Genomic DNA, 24,627 nt, shown 5'->3' on the forward strand with positions numbered 1-24,627 from the left:
AACCCATTCTCCTCCGGTGTCGGTTACGCGATGATCTAACGAGATCTGCACTCCGTTTCTTCTGGCGTAAAGATTTACATCTCTCGTCCGGTCGGGCGGTTCGCGATCGCGCTTTTCAGTTGTTTTCCCCTATTTTGTTTTCCACACCGCAGGGTATCTCTGTTTTCATTTTAGAGTCATCGTTTTGTGTGTGTTTTGTGTTGTGAGTTTCTAGCTTCATCCATCTAAAGTTATTGAAGCGAGGATCTATCTAGCGAGCATTGACTATTTTTTCCCCAATTTCATCTCTGGTGCTCTGTAGTGCGGTTCTTAGTGTACTTTCACATCGTTTCAATCGTGTGGGTTGTAGCAGGTGCTCACGCACGGTACGCACGAAGACGCGATACAGAGCGTGAGAGCAAGAGCAGTTGGTGCACCCACCAGTTTGCCAGTCCGTTGTTAGATCGCGACGGTCAACAGCTCGAGGTATGGGACTGGTGATCCTATAGAATACTTCCTCGCCCCAGATCTCCCACCAGGATCTTCTGTGTATGTGTGCGTGTGCTTGTGTATGTCTGGTATCAATCGAACGGTGTTCACGAAGGAATTCTTCATCGACAAGAATTGCTGACTTCGTAGTGACGCTTTCTGCAACACAGCAGAGAATCCTGCAACCACCCAACAGCGCTCGCACTGGGTTACCGTATTTTTCCGTCCCCTAAGCTCCTTCGAATTGAAACTCGAGGGAAAACAAACTCGAAAAAAAGGAACCGCTGAGCCGATGCGTCAGCTAGTGAGTTTACGCTATAAATAAGTACACCGATACGACAGTGCTGCAAAAAGCAGAAAAACCCCTGTATCTCTCTGTAGCTTGCAGGCGAGAATGTTGGGCGAGAAAGAAAAATACATTTTTATACCTATTTATTAAATAGAGCAAGCAAATCGGAAGTTCAGCGACAGCACGGCAAAAACCTCCCAAGCCAACAAAACACACACTGACGACACACTTTCGAACGTGTAACGCGCGTGAAGCTGTAAATTGCAGTGACATCAATGTGAGGCAGCGGCAGCAGCAACAGCAACAAACCAAGAAAGTGAAGTTAATTTAGGAATAACCAGAATCGTGCACCGATGGGACTGTGAGTGTACATGTGTATTTGTAGTGCGAAATTTATGAATAGTAAATAAACATGGAGAGCGACAGCAAAACGGTACCGGACTCCGCAGAAGGTAAGAAACTGACGAGGGATGAACGAATTTCCAATTCTCAACGTTTCTGCTTTTACAAGTCGACCCATTAATATTCCTGCTTTTCTATCCCGCGATCCACCTCTACAAGAAGACTCCTCTTCAAGCTTGTCCCGCATGTCCTAGTGACCTTAAATAGTACCTCCAACAGCTCCCACTGATCCCCAACCTTCCCAAAGCGTGATCACCACACTCGCACAACCACTCTTGGATATGGCTCCATCGCGTTCCTTGGCCCAGTTACTGCTGTATGTCGCACCTGTTGTCGGTGGGTAAATATGGAATCGACCCTGCCGTTCTTCCATCGAGCATTTGGCATCCCCGACCAACGTGCATTATTAAATACGATCGACCACTGTCCCAACTGCGGACGACTACTAAGCACGGAGGTCTCTCTGTGTGTAGGTGCAACTAAAGAAGTACTCCCCCGATCAGACACACACACACACAAACATACTCATCAAGAGCACCCTGTGGGGCACTCAGGGCACTGTCTAAGTTTCGTGCATTTCTTCTTGCTTCAGTCCACTCACACAAACCGGTGTCATCCTTGCGGCCATTACACAACCGACCGTAGGCTATATTTATCCCGGCCTAACCCGGTGGGCGATCTCATCGTGAAGTGAGGTTAGCTGGCGGCACCAGCCAAACCGGTTGAACCTCAAAGCTGCCCCGAACCTCCGAGCGGATGATCGAGTTTGATCGAGTGAAGTCGAGGCCATGAAACGACACTCACTGTGGGGATCTCTTTACTAAGTTGACCGATTCCAAAGAGTTTTTAAATTTGGCTGTCCCTTACCACCTACAGGCGGTGGAATGCAATCCAGTCGAAAAAGTGCACCCGCGTTGAGGGTTTATGTGTCGCTTGGGGCGATCAAGATTTACTGGTGCGTGTGGTACACAAATCACTGCAGTTGAGTTGCGGCGAATGAAGCGAAAAAAAAACAGCCATAGCAGCAGCAGCAGCAACAACGAAAAAAGAATAACACGAGGCAATCAGATCTAACGTGTTGGCCTCGAGTCCCAACCAGAACCGACACGGTGATCAGGGACATTCCTTCTAAATATAGCTTTCCTTTACAGTCGAACCGTACCCGCCCGTAGACCGGGTAGCGACAATTAAAAATTTGGAAACTGCCACTGGCAGAATTTACTGTAGCCTGTACACTACAACTAGGCAAAGTAGGAATTTATCGACTTTCGAACCTCATAGTTTAGAACATTGCGCACGGGAAACGGGATCGTTGCGCGCAAATAGTTTCGAATCTTTTAATTCGAATCAACTCATTGACCTCGTTTTTTTCCCGTACATCACGCATTTTACATTTAAATAGTTTGTTTAAAATATCCAACCACAGCGCTACAGCTAAATGCGAGAAATCGGGCACAGAAATCGGTCTAAAACATCATCTGCCATACACTCGCACACCAGAACGTTGTGCTCACTGTCAATAAATAATGGCTGTGCATCCTCTGACGTCCGTTACAGGCCATCATACACACGGGCTGTTAAGAAACGAGCGAGAAAAAAAAAACATCTTTTTTTACGAGGTCGCACTAAAGCTCATCAAAATAAACTCCCCGAAACATCAACATCTGGTCGAATCGATCCGCTCGGAAGGGCCATGAAAAGTGTACCATCCATCTTCAAGCAGACGCTAATACATAGGCATAGGGACAGCAGCATCGGTGTCATCTTCATCGGTGGCATCGGTGGTATGAATGAAGGGAACTCGGGATTCGCCCGGTGACCGAGATGCGTCAGTACGTGTTTCGGTGGACTGATTTATCGTGCAGCTCGCGTAAGGTTTAGGGGTGACCCGGAGCATCTGCACATAAAATGCGCTACTACCGTCTGTCTAGATGGGTTGCACACTTGCATTGACCTTGACCTCGGCAGGTCGGGAATGTGTATTTTGATATGGGGCTATATATTATTGGGAGATCCCCATTGTGAAATTGCGCTGACGTATAGAGAAAAACGCATGGATTTTTATGTCTGTTGCAAAGCAGCATCGTTTGCAAGAATCAAACAAAAGCCAAATATGCTAAAAAGTTTTGCAGAAGTAGTAATAGAAGTTGACAAACTGAGTACAACGTAGTTATCAAAGTAACAACAACGCGTGTTGTTCTTCATGTTCATTTTTCCTGGTTTATTAGCGTTTTTGGTTCTAATCAGATGGAAATATGCATCTTACTAAATGCGCAAAACAAGATTTCTTGTGTAGTGATTTCTATCAATTCTAAATGGTTAAAGCTATACTTACTTATTTACTTACTCACTTACTCCACGCTGCAAACGCTTCGCAGCTTTGCTGTAGGAGTGCCCGAAACTACTCACAGTCTCGCGCCTTCCTGTACAAATCCGTTATTCTGGCCTCAATGGTGAACGCCTGCACGTTATCTTGCACACCTCAACATAGACCTACTACACCCTCTCTTTACTTGTGGACAGCCAACAAATACTGCATGAGTCGTCCAGCATATGACAAAGTTACCGTTATGATCCAAATTACGGACAGCGTCAAATTCCAGGACATTCCCCCTGTTTTTTTTTTTTAAATTAAATATGCAGTACCTGGCTATACCACTTTTTAATTTTACATGATTGCCATGATGTACTAGGAACAATGAAAAATGTGTCTGAATATATTAGACATTCATAATAATAACGATATTTGAAGATGTATGTGACGTATGCATTGATGGCCGTACGGGAAAGACCGTCAATTCGCTTAGCAGTTCTTCGGTTCTATGCATCTACTAGTACAAGCGAAAAACAGCAATCAAACCCTGTCTTTTTAAGACCTTTGTTCTATCGGGCTTAAAGAACTCCTTCACTCAAAATTGAGTTTTGGAACTTAAAATAAGTTATAAACTAAAAAGATGTAATGTGAGTGTGAATTTGAACATTATAGATAAAATTTTGATGCTGTCCGGAATTCGAATCATAACATCCCTAATTTGAAACAATAGCTCGAAACGACCAGGAATATGAATCAAAATATCGTTGCAATTTTATTTTTTCTCAATTCTCTTTTGTAGAAAGATTGCTCTAGTAAAGCGAGTTAAACAGACGTTACACCGATTAATTTGATCTAGTATTAAATGCCAGAAATGCGTTAAGTGTCCGTAACTCGGGGTGGTCCCATAGAACAGTCGACTACTCGTACGACTCAATAACATGCCCGTCATGGATTCCAGCCTAGAATGGACCGTGTCGCCGTAGTAAGGATTGACTAATGTCAAATATAAGAAGAAGTCCGTAACTCGAAGCAATAAGGGAACACGCAGCTCAATCGATTTTCTAAATTTAGTGTTTAGTATTTAGTATTTATTAGACAATGTATCTTACAGTTTTTTTTACAGTAAGGAAATACGTTTTAAATTGTCATTTTTTTTTAAATTGATCAAACATTTTAAGAAGGATAGGTTTACTACTTATAAGCTTTTATGACTCAAAAGAAAAGCGCAAACTTCAACAGTTATGAACAGAAGAAATTTGTCGTTTTTGGCTGTCATTGATTCCATGTTGATATGTTGCCTGAGCTGTCCTATAGCGCGTTTTTACTTGTGTTGTAGTTTGTTTTGTAATTGTTAGAGCTTTTTTGTAAGTGGTATGTGGTGGTATGTGGAGTGGTTTTCGCATAAACCTCTTATTTTTTAAGACTTTTTTGGTTGATTCCTCATAATTTGTTTGTTTCAAAAACTTGTCTTTCAAAATGTAACGTTTAACTTTAATAAACAACTTTGTCACTTGCTTCGACTTAAAAGGTATTTATTCTTTGCTTCGTCCATGTACCTGTTATATCTTTTAATACTTTGAAGCATCCATGTGAACTATTCTTTCAACTTTAGTTTTTTTAAATGTTTGTTGCATTTATGTAAAAATGCAATTACTAACTAGTGACAGCAGGGCACTTACAAATCCGTACCATTAATAATAATTTACACTAAATTATCTCTAATCGTTTCACAATTCGATGAGACAAATTGCAACATCTCAAACTCAGATCCATTGAAGAAGAAGAAGAAATCATCTGAACCAGATCCAAACCCATAAACAAACAGCAAAAACGTGCCAAGCCCGTATCAACATCCGATATTTCATAATGAACGAATCGGTTATTGCCGGTTGACAGCATCGACAGGCTAATAAACGATCGACGCGTTCTATAAACAATCCATAAAGGGGAAGGGAAGATCCGTTCAAACAGGCATGGCAAAACCATTCCAACCCAACCATCATGTACCAAACCCTTCAAGATTGATGCAAGATTATCGTTTTCCTATGATAGAACGGGCGTCACAGTCGATCGGTTCGCTACAATCGGAAGTTGTTCTGCATGAAAAAGCAGAAACAACAGATCCTCCACGGTGTACTTGCTCGTGCAGCGCAAACTCTTCAGTACATGTGCGTACTTTCGCCCAGAAGTTCAGTAGAAAGCAGCCTAACATCCCGAAGGAAAGCTTGGTGAAAATGCGTACAGTTATAATTACAATCATTACGATCCATTACCGTCGTAAAATAACGACCAGTCTTTAGTTCAGTGCCAGTCACAACTCGAAATGCGACCGAAAGTAGGTATAGAGTTGTAAAATCTGTCTCATAGCGCGGTGTTAAAAATAACCAAACTCACTTGCGCGTTACTCAGTGTCGTGCTCGTTGAGCCGTTGATTGTCTCAGCGGGTCGCGTTTTCCAACCGCTCCTGCACTGGGATGCGCGCCAAGGACAACCAACCGCGATCGATCACGCGGAAGCGGTGGCTGTTTAGTGCGATTCGGCGCCCTAACCCTACGGCTGTCCATGACCTTCCGCCCTCGTGGCGCCTTTCCTTTGAAGCAGTGTGCGTTACGTAACGTACATCCCCGCCCGACGTCACACACCTCATGTCCCGTTTCCGATTGCGCCCCCCATTTACGTTTTCCCGGAAGCCGGAGACGTTTCTGGCAAACGAGCCGGCCGATCAGTCGATCGGCAAGTGCCGTTCCATCGGCAACGTAGCCGAGTGCAGTGTGTGTTTTGCGTATTTTGCGAAAATTCAAACCATTTGACGCCATTTGGCTGGGAGGCACCGAAACATAACCGCGATGCTTTCCAACACAATCCGAACGCCATCGAGAACGGTGTGCGTCACCCCGTTTACGGACAGGATGTGCAATTAACAGAACCGAACATTTCCCAACCACCACCTTCCCTTGTGACACAGCTTCACCCTCACTGCCCGTAGGCAATGATGTTGCGTGGAAGCGCCAAACGGAGGGATTGTTAAACGCTTGCTACACACTAGCCAAGCATCTTCGAACAGACCCACCAATCTGTCCAAAAATATCAACCGTTTAGTGTCTAATGTGTGTGTGTGTGCGTGTATTTGTTAGCTCTCACGTGAAACACCCACAATTACAGCGCGAATCTCACTCTCCCGTGCCGGCAGAATTTATCATTATGTAAATATTGAGCCGCCCCGCATTACGGCAAACACGCCACACGCCTGAACGCTTGGTGCTGCTGCTCTCAGTGGTGAATGGTAACGCTGAACGAGGAGCATCGCATAGAGTGATATAATCGTTAAATAGTGAAGCATTTGTTGATGCTGCTATCGTTGTTTAAAGAAGCTTCTAGTGCAACAAATACGGGATTGTGTGGAGGAGATTGTGAAAGTGGCAGAGTACCCCTGCATCGCACGTGCACTGAGTGAGAAAGTTTACATGTTCGTTAAGGAAATACGCACGTGTCTCTCTTGATTGTCCCGTCTTTCAAGAACGGTACCCGCTCGGGTACCAAATCGGAGATGAAATGATCGTTCTGTTCTTCGGCGTAATGGCAAACTACGGTAATGCTTTCGACGATCATGCGCACACCGCCTCACTGGGCCTCACAATAACACACAACCGTGCCGGAACAGGATGCACAATCGCGCGGTCTGGTTGCAGTTTTGCCTTGGAGAGACATTTGCTCTGTTTACGTTGACGAGACGATGCTCCCACACGTACGGGAATGGAGTTTTGCGATGGAGTTTCAGACACACGGCTCTCTGCCAGTTGGTCGGAGAGCTGCATCAGACGCTAGCCCTTTTGCTGTGCAATTTTCCTTTCCCATAGGCATCGGCAATGAGTCCAAACACGATAAAGCTACGGATATTCCATGCGTTTAGAAAATGTACATAAAAATGGCAGTGCCGGTGTTGTGCAAATGTGTGCCAAATGTGTGTTGTTTACTGCAGAGTTGGCAGGGTGTTCGAGCAGTACAGCCTAATGTGAGGGATTGAAGAAATGGTTCCGTTTTCTGTGTGTGCGCCCTGTGCGGTGCTACATTTTCACCCACCTCCCATCCATCATCATCGCCGGCTCTGCGAGTAGTTTGTGCACGTTTATTGCGCGCTCAAAAAACCCATCACACCAGTGCTCAATGTTAATGGAATTAGCACTTACTGGGTCGTGAGAGTGCAATGCGGGGCAGTTAAAACGGGATGCTTACGAATGGGGGGGGGTTTTGGCTACGAGAGTACCGTGTAAACGAACGTAAAATGGCAACATCTTCTCACTGCAATATAGCAACAGCTCGTCAAAAGATTGAATTATTACTCGAAGCTAGTTTCACTTTCGACACCGAATCCATTTTCGCGCTACTTGCAGTGTGCAATTGCACCCACTAACACTCATTTGCATCACACCACACATACCGTGCAATAAATTCGACAGCATTGAGAATAAAAGTGTTAACCACGTTTCGACACCTCTACTCATCTCGCAATCAATTAGCGTACCCGAGCGAATACTAATGATGCTATTCTACTTTTGTTTACCTTTTTTTTACCGCCCGCCGAACAGTGTCTCTGCGCAGCCCTGGCGAGCCGGAATCGACCGTACTGGAGGAGCAGCGGACGGGGATCGTAGCCGAGCTGACCGCCGTATCGGTGGCCGTTGCTGCGGCCGCGTCCGACAAGTCGACGAGCGATCGCAACTCGTTCGCCGGCAATTTGGAGGGCGCGCTGAAGGAAAAGAACATCCCGGTGCAGAAGAAGCTCTCGCAGGACGAAGAGGAAGAGGAGCAGGAGGAGGAGGAAGAAGTAGAGGAAGAAGTTGAAGAGGAGGTTGAAGAAGAAGAGGAGGAAGAAGAGGAGGAAGAGGAAAAATCTGCGGAAGAAAAGTTGAAAACAGTTCCATCACCGACGCCAGTAGAGAAGCTGGATGTTAAAGAACTTACTGAACCAAGCCTTCCAGAAGAAGAGAAAAAGAGTGTCCAAGCGGTTGAAACGATCGTTAGTAACTCGCCCACTGAGAAAGCGGTAAAGTCAGAACCCAAAGAGGAGGATAAGAAGGAAGCGCTTAACGCGGAAGAATCTGAGCAGAAAGTGGAGAACAAGCAGGAAGAGCTTATCGCAGAAGTACCAGAGCCAGCGAAGGAACCTTCCGCTGAAGCGTCGCCTGCGAGCGTGACGTCACCCGGTGAGAAGGATTCTGAAGGGGAGTTGAAGGAGCATGGCGATAAGCCGATGGTGCCACCGCAGACGTACCTCTGGGAGGAGATTAAGAAGTCCAAGGAACAGGTAAGCGATGTAAGGTATCGGCCAATTTTGTGTGTCTGTGCTTTAGTGTTTTGGGCAGATCATCGAAACAAACAATACTCAATCGGCTTCCTTATTCGTTGTAGTGTAGAAGTGCTTGAACCATAAAAAGAGGAGATCAATTGGACGTTAATGTTACTCATGCGCCCTCGCTTACACTAACCCGGCATACAATTTTCGACCAGAGATGCTTGTGTCAATGTGCGCTGCGATGCTTCCAATGTTGAAGAAATACTAATTCTTTGCCGTTTTTTTTCGTTAAACATCTTATTTGACACTTGTAACAGGGAGGCTATCCATGGACACACCTGTACAAAGGAGAACCGGTGGAGGGTGCGGAAGCACAGCAACCACCCACCGAATCACCCGCATCGAACCGTCGACGAAAGGTTGATGGTGAAACAGAAGTAGACGAGGAAGAAACACTCGCAGAAAAGAAGGCTAAGGTCCAGAATGGGGAACGCTCCATGGACATCGAAGTGGCGACCACCTCGAATGGACACTGTGAAGAGCCTGAGATGTCGGAAGCGGCCACTAGCTCCGGTGAACCAAAGCCACAGTCACCGCGGCGCAGCAGAAAGCGGGCGGCATCCCACGAACCGGAATCCCCGAGCGGTCGCCACTCGGTAAAGCAGGAGATCAAACACTTCCTGGATGAGCATCCGGCGATACGCAGCTTCAGCAACAGCCTCACCCGACAGGGCAAGAAGACGCGCACCTTCGTCAGCCGGTCGCTCGAGCGGGCAAAATCGATGGCCGATCGGGGGCTGGATCGGGCCCGGGTGCAGATGAACACGCTGCGCCGCAAGAAGGCAGCATCGGAACCGCGCGGCATGCCCGACCAGAAGATCTTGAATCTGCGCGAATCGCCCCGGCTGAACAATCGAGAAATTCCAGCGTACGTTGTCCGCCAGCCGAGCGACGAAGCGATTGCGGCAGCGGTGGTGGTGGATGAAGAGACGATCGTGAAGGTTACGGTAGAAACGGAAGCGTCCAAGAGTACGGTAGTCGTACCGGATGAGATCATTGAGCTGCCGAAGGACGAGGAACTAAGGCCGCAGCAGGTGGAAGAGCCCGTTATGGAGGTGGAAGTGTCGGCACCGCCGGTGGATGACACTGCCGCGGTTGAGGATGATCGGTACGAAATTATTGAGCCACCAAAAACGGAAACAATCGCTAGTGTGGTGTCAGCGCCGGTTGAGGTTCCCGAGTCACCGATAGTGCCGGTGAAAGCTAAACCACCGCTGAAAGCACCTCGCAAGAAGAAGGACCACCACTACGAAGATATAGACGACTTTGAGCCACAGCCAAAGAAGGAACCGGTGGCGGAAGCTGCATCTCCGGAACCGGTCACAGATCCTAAGCTGAAACGTCAGGAGCACATTAAGGAAGGGTTGGACCCGATCCTGGGAGAAATGTTGGGTAACGACAAGATCAAGATATCGCTCCAGCTCCAGGACGAGAAGTTTGCCGACGACATGCTAACGTTCGGTCGGCGCAAGCATCTGGACGAGATATTGCAGCAATCGTCCGAGGATGAAGGGAAGGAACCGATCAAGCTGGCGAGCAAAGGGCTGTTGGCTCCGATATCTTCCATTGATTCGACGTCCTCCGATGAGGAGGCACGTCGCACCCATCTCAGCACGCTGGCCGAGGAAAGCGATACGGGCAGCATCGATGGTGGCGCCTCACCGTGCAAGAAGCAAGACTCGCTCAAGGACTCGGAGCTGCCCCCGGTGGAGGAGTGCAGCAAGGAGCTGGAGCTGACGCCAGCCGAGGAACATCTGCTGATGGAGGCGGAAAAGACAGCGCAGGAGAGCGAGTCACCGAAGCAGGCCGAAAGTCCGGCAGCTCCAGCAGTGGAACCGGTAGCGGAACCGGAATCGGTCGCAGTATCGGTGGCGGAAACGGACCAGCCAAAGGTTGACACTCGTTGGTCAAAAATGAGGTACGTAAAGAGATGCTTTCGTTTGCGCTTTTGCTTGCGATCGGGGTGCTGTAGAAGGAAGGGGTGATCTTTGTGTAGCGTATTAGTGTGTAAGTTTTCAAGATCAAGTAGTAGATCGGTGCAGATTTGTTAGCGTCTTATTAGTAATTGTGTCAAGTATAGTCTATATCTTGTGTACCGCGACAGTACCTTACTAAACGACCCTAATCGGGGAAAGGGAAATTCTAATGAATTTGCAACAAAACCATGATTGCGTCAACACATCACCCAAAGCCTCCCCGCCGTCTAGTTCACAGACCAGGACGGGACCGTGTTACGATAAAAGAAAGGAACGAAACAGTACGCCATCCATCCTTCGCTAATAATAGGCTAAGAGTGCTCTGCAGCCAAAGCCGAAACTTGATGTGCTATTTTCGTGGTTGAGCGAACTGTTGCAAAGCCGCTATTGGCACTCGGGGCGCGGAAGCATGTTGTACACCCCGCTTTTCGTTTTTTTTTTTCGTTTTATTCACCTGAGTAACTCGAGTGTTTGAAGTACTCGCATCAGGATAGGTCTGTGGGTGCGCCTTTCACAACGGTTCTCGTGTTTGCAATTATGAATGAGACACAACGGCACGGAACTCAACGTTTGACGGATCGTTGACACTTTACCGTTAAGGAATGAGTTCACCGGTTGGGACACAGGTAGGATGCAAAACGGATGAGTCAACCGTAAAGTTTTGACAAGGTGCCAACACTAACATCCACTAAGATCCCTTTTGGATGTGTGCAAAGTGCAATGCAGTGGAAGGCATGGAAGGTTTGCGACGTACTGGGAATGGGTGAGACTGTGACATGAGACGGTAAAAGATTGATGGCAACTGCAATAGTGGCAGGAACGTGTACATCAGATCACTATTAAATGGTCTTTGGATGTGTGTTTGGACGGGACTGTACAAGCTACAGAGGAGTGTGATGAACATAATGGTCTTTTTCTAGCTTGTTGCTTGCTTTATAACGGTAATAAAGGGGTTGTTGAACGTTCTGAAGGTAGAATAACCGATCCAAGGTCCATGAGGGGTTTCCGCAAATAATGTATGTACGTCTCTTTATTTATTGACATTTGTTGCTTGTACACCTGTCAGAAATTTGTTTGCTGTTTCTTTTGTTTTTTTTAAATAAATCCTGTATATTGAATTTTATACATCGCAAACTGTTTGCTGTCTTCGTTCTGTTGGATGCGTAGAATGTATACGTCATCCTGCAATACATTTCTAGAAGCTGCTACTTGGTGTCACGCTAAGCGTTTGATCATACACAAAACAGGTCATGATTCGTATCCCATCTAGACCGGAAATTCTCGCATGTGTGTAAACATCAACAGTATTCGGCACCACTCACAAGATATTTTCTATCCTATATCAAACAACCGTCCAATGTTTTACGAAAGATAAATAGGGACAGTGTTGGCTCTGTTTGGTAAACGATTTTCATGATAAACGACCACTTCCTTCGTTTGAATCCAATTTATTGTAAAAAAGAAAACATCATTTTCATAACAAATGCTCTCCCACATTCGCTTCCATAGTCGCCTCCACGATCACTCACAACAAATGCGTGCGGCACACATTTACAACTTTTCAAACAAACGATGCCGCCCCGACGAGCAACACAGGAGAGAGAAAGAGAGATAGTGAGAGAAAGAGAGAAAGAGAGAGAGAGAGAGAGAGAGAGAAACAAGTGAGAGAGCGTAAGGGAGTGCTCTAGGCACTTTCGGTTTTGGCACGACACATCTTAAATATAGCGCGCGGGCGCACTCTGTGCACGTTCGATCACGATCCGCAAACAACCGGCCCGACGACCGGCGGCAGCTTGGGGGTGTATGGTGGTAAAGTAACCAAGGGATGGTGATCTTTTTTTTTTTTTTTTTTGCTGCCGTTCGGGTTATGTTTTTGTGACTCTCCGCACGGGGTGGTGCATTGGTGGTGGACGAATGGCCGGTTTTCGGGCAGCTCAAAGATTTTTCGCACTACGTCAACCGACAGTGGTCCTGCGCCAGTGTCGAACGGAAAATGTTGGCGTTCACAACAACGACGGGGCCGCTACTGTGCTGCTACTGAGCCGATCATCTTAGTTTTATTTTTTCCCCCTTTTGCCTGCAAACGAAATTCGATCACTGCTCACCGGGAGCTGTCGCTGGTTTTACGTTATTATTTTCGTATCGTGTTGTGCGTTTATATATTGTTTGCTGTTGCTTTAGTTCCGGGTTTTTAAGTTACATTCGATCAGATTCATTCTGTTGGAATTGTACTGCGGCTGCTGCTGCGTAACGTTTCCAAGAGGAAAGAGAGCAAGTGTCAGAAGAGCAAAAGGTAGTTCACCTGAGTCTGCGTTTCCAAGCTGTGTCGTTCAACTTGTCTGCCAGTAGTGCTCAGTGGTAATGTTCTTCAACTTAAATAGATCAATCTCAAAAAATTCAAAGTGATCGTGCGAAACAGTGCATTGCAGGAGCAATGAAGTGTCGTGACCTGTTTTTTGTGTGAACAAGACAGGGGCCAAATACCTTTGCAAGTGTCCGTTGATATATAGCTCGTTTTAGGTTTGCTGAAGTGCCCAAATCTGCAGTGTGTTTGAGTGTGTGTATGTGTGTGGAATGAATTTCCAATTTCAAACGATCGTTTGTGCCAAATGAAAGGACTTTGAGCAATATAAGCACAAAGAGGTGAAACGGAAATTACACGGAGAGAAAGCAAAGTGCCCTCTGGGGCCGTCAACGTGTGCGGGGACAACGTTACAAGTGACACAAAGAGTGACGACGGGCTCTCTAGCGCCCGTGTGTAGTTGGGGTTTTGCGTGTGTAGATCGCTTGGCCCGTAGAGCTGCCCGCAACGATCCAAAAATAAGTCCCCGACAAACCCTGTCCGGTTGACAAGTTGTTCGGTTTGAGGAGGGCAGAGAGGAGGGCAAAGGGGTGGAGTGGAAGAGAGATTTTCAAGCTGGGCACGAAAATAGCGGACAATCGTGTGTGTCCCGCGAAAACCCTGTGCGGAGGTGCACTGCACCTCACACTGTGTGTAGATGAATTAATGGAAGGGATCGTTGAGAAACGGCTCTACGAAACACATCCTTGAGAGATGTTGGTGGCCATGTCGGTGTGTGTGTGTGTGTTTTCACACTCTTTTGTGGGAAATCTACAATGTTGATGTAACACGGCGGTTGAGATATAGGAGTACTATTTCGATGATCTTCAACTTGGCGATCACTTTTGCTTTAGAAAATATTCCTTTTAGCTAAATATTTTATTGAATGGGGGTTGTCCACGAATCTTCACATTTTTTAGCAAACGAACTGTTCCAACTCTCTGCCTCTGAGTGTATAGAAACCAATAGCAGTGTGAAAGTGTTAAGAACCAGTGTCACCAGCACCCGCACACCATGTCCATGCAGGCACTGAACGGTGGTGGGCCACAGCGGCGCTCATCTCTGTTACAGCGGTACCAACCGAAGGGTGGCTCGCAGGACCCGTTGACTAGCCCCGCCATGGACACTCCACCCAACATCGTGAAGTCAACGAGCCAGCGAAGCCTCCAGAACTCGTCACTGTTGCAGCGCTACCAACCGAGACCTCTCGGTAGCCACGGAGCGAGCGGTTCAGTAAGGCCCGAGTCGGGCAGCTTTGCCGAACCACCAAAAAAGTCCACCAGCCAACGTAGTCTCGATCAGTCGAAGCTGCTGCGCCGGTACTACCATCAGCCGAACTCGCTGGACGATCAGCAGCAGCAGCAACACGATTACGAAACATCCTCACAGAAGGGAAGCGATATGCCACAGAACCACAGCGACGCCCAGCGGTACAGCAGCCAGAAGAGTTTGGAGAACTCGAAGCTCTTACAGCGGTACAACCCGATGAACAACTCGCAGGAGTTTACTGGGCTCTCGGGACGGGAGAGCACTCCGGTGGCGAAGTTTGCCCGTGGCGGCAGTCTTGAGCCGGAGCGAGTGCAACGATCCTCACTGCTTTCGAAGTATACGCCCCGGTTCGGCAAGTCACTGGATCGTCGGGAAACGCTGGAAGCGGGTCGCGGGCATGCTGGGTACAGTAGCCAGCAGAACCTGCGCAGTCCGTCCGGTCCACCAATGGCGCCGAGTTCGATGTCGCAGAGTTTGGCCGGTTCGCAGAGCGAGTTCGCCGACTACGGGACGGACCATTTCGACCAGTACACGAACATTCGCAGCCGATCGTCGAGCGTTTCGCGCGGCGGTTCTCGCCGTGGAGGGCTGCAGCGTGGTTCGCAGCGGATGCTGTCGACTGAATCGGAACCGGATCCGATCACGCCCGAAACGCTGCCAGTGGTGGCGGCAGTAGCAGAACCAGTGCCGGGCAATATTGCATCCGCTCTGCCACTGCCGATGTTGGGCGTTATTCCACCGACTCCTACACCGCTGGACGTTGGTAAGCAAGCGAGCTTTGCGCAACAGCAACAAAGCTTGGGTCCACCGAAACCGGAGCAACTGCAGCAGCCGGCTCCGGTGGCCACCGCACAGCCCGGTCCGATACCGCCCGTCAAGCCGGTGCGCAAAGATCTGCACCCGATGGCGGCGGCGGCGGCCGTCCTGCCACCGGCAACCATCGTGAGTATAGCCATTCCCACCATCACGAAGACACTCGCCGCACCATCCGTCAAGCAATCCGTCTCATCATCGAAAGAACCCTCACCGCCATTGTTCAGCACCCGCGATCGCATGGATCATTACGGAAGCGCTTCCAATCCCGACCCATCACACGAACCCCATCCCCGACCATCGCCGACGCCGACGAGACGGACCAGCACGTGGACGCAGTCGCCGAAGGGCACGATGACGCTGCAGCTGCCGCTCAGCGACATGAGCAGCCGGCGCAGTATGACCGACCTGCAGCAGCTCGGCGGCCGCGGCTCGACCGGCAACCTGTCGTACGAGCTGTCGGACGTGTCGGAGTTTACCGATCGGGCCGAGATGAGGCAGCTGGCCGCCCAGCATCACCATCATCCGGTGAAGCATACGCTGGCGAGCGCGTTCGAGCAGCTGGCCGCCTTGACGATTCCGCAGGCAATGAAAACGGACGCCGAGCTGGACGAGGAGGAGCGCATCGAAGCGATCCCGCCCGATCGGAAGCTCAAGAAGCGGGACTTTACGTACCATCCTTCGTTTGTGCGCAAGCAGAAGCAGGAGAACCACCAGGAGGGTACGAACCTTTCAATCCCTTCCGTGGACTCACGGCGCAGCACCAGCAGCGTGGGCAGCAAGTCGAAACAGCAAGAGGCAGAAGAGAAGCGCCTCAAAGCGGCCGAAGAGAAGCGCAAACGGGACGAGGAGCGCCGGCAGAAGGAGGAAGACAAGCGGCGCAAGGAAGCGGAAAAGCGTGCACACGACGAGGCGGAAAAGCGCCGCAAGGAGGAGGAAAAACATCTCAGAGAGGAAGGTGAGCGGCAACGGAAGGAGCTAGATAGACGCCACAAGGAGGAAGAGAAACACCTCCGAGAAGAGGAGCGTCATCAGCGCGAAGAGGAAGAGCGTCGCCGGAAGGAGGAGGAGCGCAAACACCGCGAGGAAGAGAAGCGTGCACGGGACGACGAAAAGCGTCGCTTGGAGGAGGAAAAGCGGAAGGAAAAGGAGGAAAAGAAGCGACTTAAAGACGAAAAGAAGAAAATGGCCGCTTCCGCTAAGGGTGCAGGTGCTGCCGGAATGGTAGCGGAAGAGTCGAAGGCACCCGAGGAGGAGATGATCGATCTGGCAAGCCATCTCGATCACTACAGTGTCGCTGCGTCGAAGCAGACGCAACAGGCACAGCGTAGCCTTTCGCTCGGTCGTCCACGTTCCGGTGGTACACCGTACGGTAGCCAGGGAGCGCTCGGATATTCAGCAGCTCGTGGTCTATCCAACAGTCACCAGAGCTTAGATCGTAACGGTTCCACCTCGTCTGTGCCGCGTCAGTCCAAGCTGCTGCAGCAGCGGTACGGCCCCAAGGCTGGATCGCAGGAGGTGATCAGCAGCGGAACGTTCGAACCCGTGCGGGATCTGCACCGAAGTCAGGGCAGCTTGGACTATCGTAAAGCGATGCGTCCTTCGCTGCTCGACAAATACACGCCGCGTCCGTTGAGTGCATCGACTGCGCCGGGAGCTGCGGCAGGAGCTGCCGGGCAGCCACGGTCGATCAGTCAGCGTAGCTTGGAGGCCGGTGGCCGTCTCGAGAGCTCGACGCTCTTGCAGCGCTACAAGGCGAAGGGTGATACGGCGAGACCAACGGGATACGATCAGTACGACCATCGGTAAGAGAACACGCGGGAGACTTGTTGTGGAGGAAGGGTTGTTGCACTAACTCAACTCACTTCACGATGGCAATTTGGGGAAGACATTGGAGAGAAATTGAATGATCATATCGTACACAGTCATTTTCTAGCTAACTTGGTTTACATTAGGAATCGATTTGGTAATAGTTCTAAGTGCTTGCTGTTTGCTTCGCATTTGTTGTGATTTTTGACAGTTGCTTCCAAACCTTACTAATGATCTTAACACTCTCTTCTTCATATCTACTTGTAGTGATCACGAGTATGAGCCTATTGGTGAACCAGTCGATACCTCCAAACCTTCCACGACCAAGGATGGCCTGTTGGCCGTATCCGGCCAGCCCGACGGCCAGGAGCGTAAACAATCCAACGCTTCGTTCCTGCGCGTACCGGGCAACGACGAGGGCGACACGATCAGCATGGAGGAGCTGCAGAAATCGATCGAAGATCGTTACTTCAACCTTCCAACCGATGCCGCTACTGCTCAGGACGGTGGCGACGCAATGACAGCGGCCGCTTCGGTCGCTTCTGAACCTCAGGGTGAGAAGACGAGCAAGGTTAAGGCAGCCATGACCAAGGCCCAGAACAGCGGCAAGCAGGCGATGGCAAAGGCACAGGAAAGCGGCAAACAAGCGATGGCTCGCGCCCAGGAAGGTGGTAAAACGCTGCAGAAGAAGTTCCAGCAGCAGACCGATCGCTTCAAGACGAAGATGTCCAACATTAAGCTGAAGAAGGACAAGGATGGGGCGGCACCACTCGCAAGCCCTGAGGTTGTAACGACGCCCGAGCTGGAAAAGCTGGACTTTACGCTAGCCGTCCCGAAAGACGAAGAAGTGCCACAGCAACCTACCCAAGAGCCGCAGGCTGAGGAGGAGACAACTGCTACTATGGAAGAAGCCGCAGAGGACGAAACAGGCCCAACCAAGCCGGGCAGCAAACTTGGCAAGCTGAAGAACATGCACATGCCCAAGCTGCAGAAGCCCGACTTTAAGCGGCCCGAGTTTACCAAGAAGATGCCGAAGCTGAAGGCACCCGATATGTCCAAGTTCAAGCGCCCCGAGATGCCCAAGTTCCTTACCGAGAAGCCGGACTTTAGCAAGATGAAGTCGGACTTTGCCAAGATAAAGCTGGCGCGCAGTAAATCCATGAAGGAAGCGTCCCCCTCCGGTGCGACCAGTGCCGCCTCGCCGTCGGATGCTTCGATGATGGGCGATGCACCGACCACGAAGGTAAACTACACCGATTTCAGCACGTACCCGCGCATTTTCGACAAGTTTAAGCGCCAAAAGTCGGCCGGCCCTGCAGCGACGGGTGGACAGGCGGCTGGAGTTCGTGCGGGCACACCACCACCGCTCGAGTTTACCAAGTCGGCACCGAAGGGTGCGTCGTTGGTATCGCGCTGGACGTCGGAAAAGTCGGAAGATACTGAGAGCAACCGGTTCCTGCAGTACACGGGCAGTGAGCTCGATGAGCGTGAAACGTCTGTGGAGCGCCGAATGCGCCAGGAGCTCGAGCGGGCGGAGTTCGAGGGCCCCGAGCTGGCCGTAACGGAGGAGCAGAAGCAGCTAGAGGAGTACGATAAGGAGAACCGTGAAATTCATCTCCTGTCAGCCGCTCGGCACGACGAGTTCCTGAAGCGCAAACCGCCGATGGAGCGTCAGGAGTCGGATCTAGCCTCCGAAGAGGAGAAACAGTTCTGGGCCAGCTCGCTGGGACAGAAGATTCGCCAGAACATCGACATGAACAGCAACGATCTGGACTTCCTGGACGAGGAGGAACGGCTGCTGGTCGCCAAAGAGGACGCAGCGATTGATCAGGAGGCGCGCGAACAGGCCCGCTTCCTGCTGGAGTTGAGCAAGCAGCGTACGGAGAAGGAGTTGGAACGTCGCTCCTCCACACCGTACACCAACCAGGAGTGTCAGTCGTCGGGCAGCTCGAGTGTACGCCGCCGCAAGGGCGTACTCGAGGAGATCGATGACGATGAGTTCTTCCTGCGCCAGAAGGGCATCTCCAAGGATAACATCCAGATGGGCGAGTACATCAGCTCCGCGATCAAGGAGGGCCTGAGCCACCCGAAGAACGCACTGGCCGACATGGACCGGTACGATTACTACGACGAGGAGGATGACCAGGGTATGCGCCGGTACTATCAGCAGAGCTTCGAATCGGACGACGTCTCCAACCAGCAGGCCGATTACTATCGCACCTTCCCGCCAGATCGTCCCACTCGCAAATCCAAGAAGCAGTCCGACCAATCCGTACCGCACGCGGACGACCAAGATTACGGGCTGGAGGATGAGGAACTGGAAGAGGAAGATCTTTCGTTCTACGATCGCCAGCGCACCAAGTACGGTAGTGAGCAGCCACAGCTTCTTCAATCAGCCGCCGCCCGCTACATGGACGAAGAGGACGACTCCCTGCTGGGTGGTTCACTGCCACGGCAGGCCATGCTAGCCGGTACGGTCGTTCCGCCGACACCGCCAACCCGCCATCGCAAGAAGCGCTTCCGTGATGTGACGCCCTCGGACGTAGAACCACCATCCTCATTCACGAACGGCGGATTTTCCGCGAAGTCCATCTCCAATAACTTCATCTCCGGACCACCACCTCCCACGGTAACCAATGCGCACCGGGTTTTGCCCCCCATCAGTCCCAAGCCAAGGTCCTGCCCAGGGTGGGCCCTGTGGCTAACGGGCGGGACACGGGGCAGGGCCCATTAATGCAGCCACCCTGTGTACTAATCAAACTCCCCATTTTCTTTTCTTCTTCCCCATCAATTTACCCCACCATTCACCCTCGGGCCGGTCCATGCTGCTCGATCATTCTACTGCATGCGCCTGTGTTTGTGTATTTGTCTGGTTTTGGGGGTTTTGCTTCCTTTTGCTTCCACACTTTCTCCGCAGACGACGATGGCTTACCGGGCCGAGGTGCCGCTAGCGCGCGAGGAAAGCTTCGGCACGCTGCCAGCACCAACGCCGCGCCGTTCCCGGTCTCGTTCGCAGATCTCCAAAGCTCTCGACGACGATGATCGTGTTTCCCGCGGGGCGGAGTCACTGATTGGTGGCATCATCGATCGCCCACCGATTCCCGGCAGGGAAGGCTATTCTTATGAAATTTCCGAATCGAATGGGTAGGTTTCTTTGGTGGCGTTGGGTTCTGCTGTGATACTGAATGCTGAGTGTCTCTTCCAGCTACGCCACTGTGCGGAAGGAAGCACCACCGCGTCCACCGGCACCTATACGGCGCCGAAAGTCGACCCGCTCGCTCGACGCGCCACCACCGCGCCAGTTCAATACGCTGCCGAACTACAATCACTCGGTGTCGCCCGTCCGGCCGCAGCGCAACTACAGCACGATTAACCCGAACCGTCCACCACGCAGGAAGTCCGTCACCAGCTTGACCGGTGAGCAGCAACTGTAAGTATTGCCTAACTATAAACTGATCCTAAACATATACTGGCTCTAGAACTGATCCTGAAAACATATCGGTCCAGAAACTGATCTTAAACCCATATCGGTGCTGAAACCGATCCTTATCCCATACCAGTTTTGAAACTACTCTTAATTCTATACCGATCTTTGAGTTTGTCTGTGTTGTTTGAGTTTGCTGTACCTATATCGGTCGTGGAACTGACCTCACACTTAAAACAATTCTGGAATTGGTCTTTGTATCCATGCTGGTCCTGGATCAGATCCTAACCTTGGATCCTGATCCCTGAGATCTTGGAACTGATCCCTAACCGATTCCGGTTTTGGAAATGTTCACGACCCTTGCAGAACTGATCTAAAACCTATACTGGTGTTGGAACGTATACTGAACCTGATCCTGGGCCTATATGGAGATGATTATGAACTTATATCGAACTGATTTCAATAAACCGGTATGGTCTTTGTGCTCTCTTGATCTTGATATGGTATATCTCTCGTGAAACCAATCCTAAACCCATACCGTTTTTGAAACAAGTGTTTGAGCTAATTTTGAGGCACTTAGATCCTGAAGCTGATCCAAAACCCATAACAGTCCTGGAATTAGTCCTATACTCATGCCCTTTTCGTAAAATAAGCTCAACCTATCCTGGCACTGAAACTGGTCTACCTTTTTCCAAAAACCCTTGAGAAAGTGTCCTAAAAATCCACAGAAAACTCCCTTAACTCTTTATTATCTCTCTAATTAATTGTTCTTCGCTCAGGAAATCGTCCAGTCTTAGCAAGGACGACGTGGCGCAGTACGAGGACGTGATCGCACCGGCACCACCGCTGGGACCGAAGCCTCCCCTACACTCGGGTGACGTGGCGAACCGGATGAAGGATCGCCCACTACCACCACCACCGCGCCCCACGCGCAAACCACGCCGCCCGGACGGTAGCGACCATCACGATCTGGACGGTGGAGCGGAACGCATCATACCACTCACGGTGCCGAACGACAGCTCGATCGACGAGGTCGAAACGGCCACCCAAACTGACCCCGTCTCGGAAGACTTCGGCCTCGACGCCGAAATAGCGGCCGTAACCGAGCGTGCTGCCCGCGCCCACGACGGCGACCAGCTGGAGGGAGCACTGAACCGCTTCCGCGAGGGCAACGCAAAGGCCCTGTCCGAGCGGCCGAAGTCATCGCGCTCGGGCAGCCGGCCGGAAACGCCCGCCTCCATACTGATCGAGCGCAAGGTGTCGACGCCTTCGCTGAACCACGAATCGATCGTGGAAGCCTCGCTGACGGTGCAGCCGCTCGAGGAGTTCGACGACGACCAGTACATTGCGGAGCTGGTCAAGAAGTACGTGTCGGACGAGCGCAAACCGGAACCGCGCCGGACGGACACGTTCGAGCGACGGTTCCGCAAGAGCACCAACAGTTTGACGCGCGAGGATGAGATCCGTCCTGTAGAGGCGGGCAACAGTCTGCGCACACCAACGATGCGTTCGTCGCGCACTTCGGTCGATGGACGGCTGTCAGCGACGACGCCCGAACCGCTGCGTAATGTAGAAATCGCACCGAACGTTATCGAGGAGATAGTGGAGCGTTTGCGCACGACCGAACAGCAGCATATCGATGAGCTGCATAAGCTGCACCAGGAGCAGCTGGAGGATTTGCGCCGCCAGCACGACGAGCAGAAGCGGCTGCAGGAGCAGAAGTTGGAGGAGCAGCAACGGCAGCTGCTCGAGCAGCAAAACCAGCAGCTGCTCGAAACGCAACAGCTGAAGGAACAGATTCAGCAGCAGCAGGAGCACCAGAAGATGCTGCTCGCCCAGCAACAGAACCAGCAGCAGCAGCTACTGGTTGCCCAGCAACAGCAGCAGCTGTTGATGGAGCAGCAGGAGAAGGAGCGCGAGCTTCAGCGGGAGAAAGAGCGCGAGCTGTTGAAGGAGCGTGAGCAGGAGCTGGAGCGTGCTCGGGAGCGCGAGCGAGAGCTACATCTAGCGCGGGAGCTGGAGTTGCAGCGTGCGCGCGAAATCGAGCAGCAGAGGGCGCGCGATCTCGAGCAGCAAAGGATACGCGAGATGGAGCTGCAGAGGACCCGCGAGCTGGAACATCAGCGGCTGCGGGAGCTCGAGATTCAGCGTGCGATCGAGGCGGAACAGGCTCGCCAGCGAGAGATTGAGCTGCAGCAGCAAAAGGCGACCGTAGCGGCAGTACAAGCGGCATCGAACGGTCCTGCTGCTGATGCGACTCCACAACAGGATGGTGCTGTTAACCTGGAAGACCCAACGAACGCTGTTCCAGTAACTGCAGTTCCCTCCGTGGACGTAGTAGATGGCGCAGCAGCAGCTCTACCAACCTCTGCAAGCCTGCCCACCGAGCAAGCTCCGATAAGACCACCACTCCCCCCGATGGCAGCCCCATTCGTGTACCATCCCGACTATCTGTCCGCGTCGGCCGCTGCCGCCTCCTACCTGCTGCGAGGCATTCCGGGTTCGGAAGAGGACCTCGGACTGGCACCGTCGGCACCGCAGCGCCGCCGCCGCCATCATCGCTCGAAGCGTGAGTCCACCTCGGAGGAAGACTTCCAGCGGGAGCAGCGCCGCCACCGACACGGTACCCGCTCGCCCGAACCCTCCATCCCGACGCTTGGCGGCCAGCTGGTGCGGGCGTGCGGTTCCTCCATCCGCCAAACCGGTGACGACCTGATGGCAATGCTGCGCGCCAGCAGCAAGGACGAGAACAAGCGCGACCTGCACATTGCCATCATCATACTGATCGTGATCGTGGCCGGTCTGATGGCGCTCGGCATGAGCGGCGAGAAGGCGGTCCACCATCACCACTGGGACTACTTTAGCCCGCCCGGACACGGTAGCAGTGCGTAGAGCGCGTTGCTGAGCCTTTGTCTGCTTGTTTCTTTACGATAAACTTGTGTTTTTTTAACGACAAATCTCTTTCCTTTTCCCCACATCACAACAACGAACTCCCTCCCTCCTAACGTAGTCCACAAGTAAGCGGAGCCTGATATAGTATGCAATCCGCATGGCATGGTGTGTTCGATGGGTTGCATATATTTTAGGCGCTCGCTCTTTCTACTAGGTTTTTGCTACCATAGAAGCACTTACTACAAGAATGCTGCATTTTTACACGCACGAACACACACACACACACACACTCACGTACCCATACCGTTACAGTTGAAGCACATTTGAAGCACACGCAGTCATAGCTCCTCCCATAGTGCACACGTGCATGCACTTTTGTTAGAAGTTTACCATTTACTTAGAGTTTGGAGTTAGAGTAGTGCATCAGTGTCACTGTATCGTTCGAACGATCGAAAACTATTCAGCCAGAAAGCCGTAAACTGCGTGCCATCATGTACGATTATTTCAACATTTTTTTTGTGGTATCTTCCATCGAAATTCTAAGTAGGTGAAGTAGTAGTTTTATTTCTAATATACCGTTTGCTTGCTTATATTTCAACGCTCTAGTGGTAGTCGTTTGAACTGTTTCCTTGCCCTATTTTGTCTCGGTGTGGTAACATTCTGATGTTCTCTGCTCCAACTTTTCATCTTTTCTGTTGTTTTAGTTTCATCAGTTTCAACGAACACATAAAACAAACGTTGTGTTTCGGTGAACCAGGCGAGAGTTTGTGTCTAGTCATATAGCATAGGTACTACTGCAATGGAAGATCCAGTTCATTCAATGGTTTTAAACTTCGAAAAGGGAACAAATGTTTGAAAGTTCTTCTTGAAACCATCACATCCATTGTTCAAGCGTTTGGAGAGATCGAAAGCTTAAAGCAAATTATAGAGAAAAGAGCAAACGAATTTCGACGAATTTATGGATCATTAGCAAGATTGATGTTTTTTTTTACGTTAGTAACGTTTTCTCCTTCGTCTTCTCCTTTCAACTAGTTGACTGTTTTGTTGTTTTAAGTTTCTGTTTTCTGGTTTAATTTTTTTGTCGTCATTTATCTATCTGTTTAGCTGTTACGAGTAGTGAGAGAGGAAAAGGGGAGAATGAAGCAGATAAGTTATTGAACAAATTCGAACACTTTGAGAGAGAAAAAGGGTGAACGTGTAATTTTACAAGAAAAGAAATATATAGTTGCATTCTTGATAATCAATCGATCGGATGGGTGTGATGAGTGTGGTTGTTT

The 24,627-nt window shown here is 50.5% G+C and overlaps 1 protein-coding gene across 10 annotated transcripts; it reads left to right on the forward strand.

Moving 5' to 3' along the window:
- On the forward strand, positions 1-24,603 carry LOC120900456. Of its 10 annotated transcripts, none has more exons than XM_040307547.1 (7): positions 1-1,209; positions 8,060-8,787; positions 9,084-10,744; positions 17,302-19,663; positions 19,952-20,178; positions 20,240-20,464; positions 21,238-24,603. In XM_040307547.1, the coding sequence occupies exons 1-7, from the start codon at positions 1,170-1,172 to the stop codon at positions 23,348-23,350; spliced, it is 7,356 nt and encodes a 2,451-aa protein (XP_040163481.1). In that variant the 5' UTR covers positions 1-1,169; the 3' UTR covers positions 23,351-24,603. The 10 variants fall into 10 exon arrangements, with proteins under 10 accessions (XP_040163481.1, XP_040163454.1, XP_040163472.1 ...); XM_040307520.1 differs by lacking the exon at positions 1-1,209 and adding an exon at positions 1,356-1,495; XM_040307538.1 differs by lacking the exon at positions 1-1,209 and adding an exon at positions 1,357-1,495 and having other exon boundaries at positions 8,060-8,778.
- Positions 24,604-24,627: the final 24 nt, after the last annotated feature.

Source organism: Anopheles arabiensis, chromosome 2 (assembly GCF_016920715.1).
Source record: "Anopheles arabiensis isolate DONGOLA chromosome 2, AaraD3, whole genome shotgun sequence".
Taxonomy (NCBI): Eukaryota; Metazoa; Arthropoda; class Insecta; order Diptera; family Culicidae; genus Anopheles; species Anopheles arabiensis.

Excerpts from the sequence above, each read along its gene's own strand:
- LOC120900456 (XM_040307512.1), top strand. The coding sequence starts at position 14,158 with ATGTCCATGCAGGCACTGAACGGTGGTGGGCCACAGCGGCGCTCATCT. Across the intron at positions 17,031-17,301 it reads TACGATCAGTACGACCATCG|TGATCACGAGTATGAGCCTA; the intron begins GTAAGAGAACAC and ends ATCTACTTGTAG. Across the intron at positions 20,179-20,239 it reads GAAATTTCCGAATCGAATGG|CTACGCCACTGTGCGGAAGG; the intron begins GTAGGTTTCTTT and ends TGTCTCTTCCAG.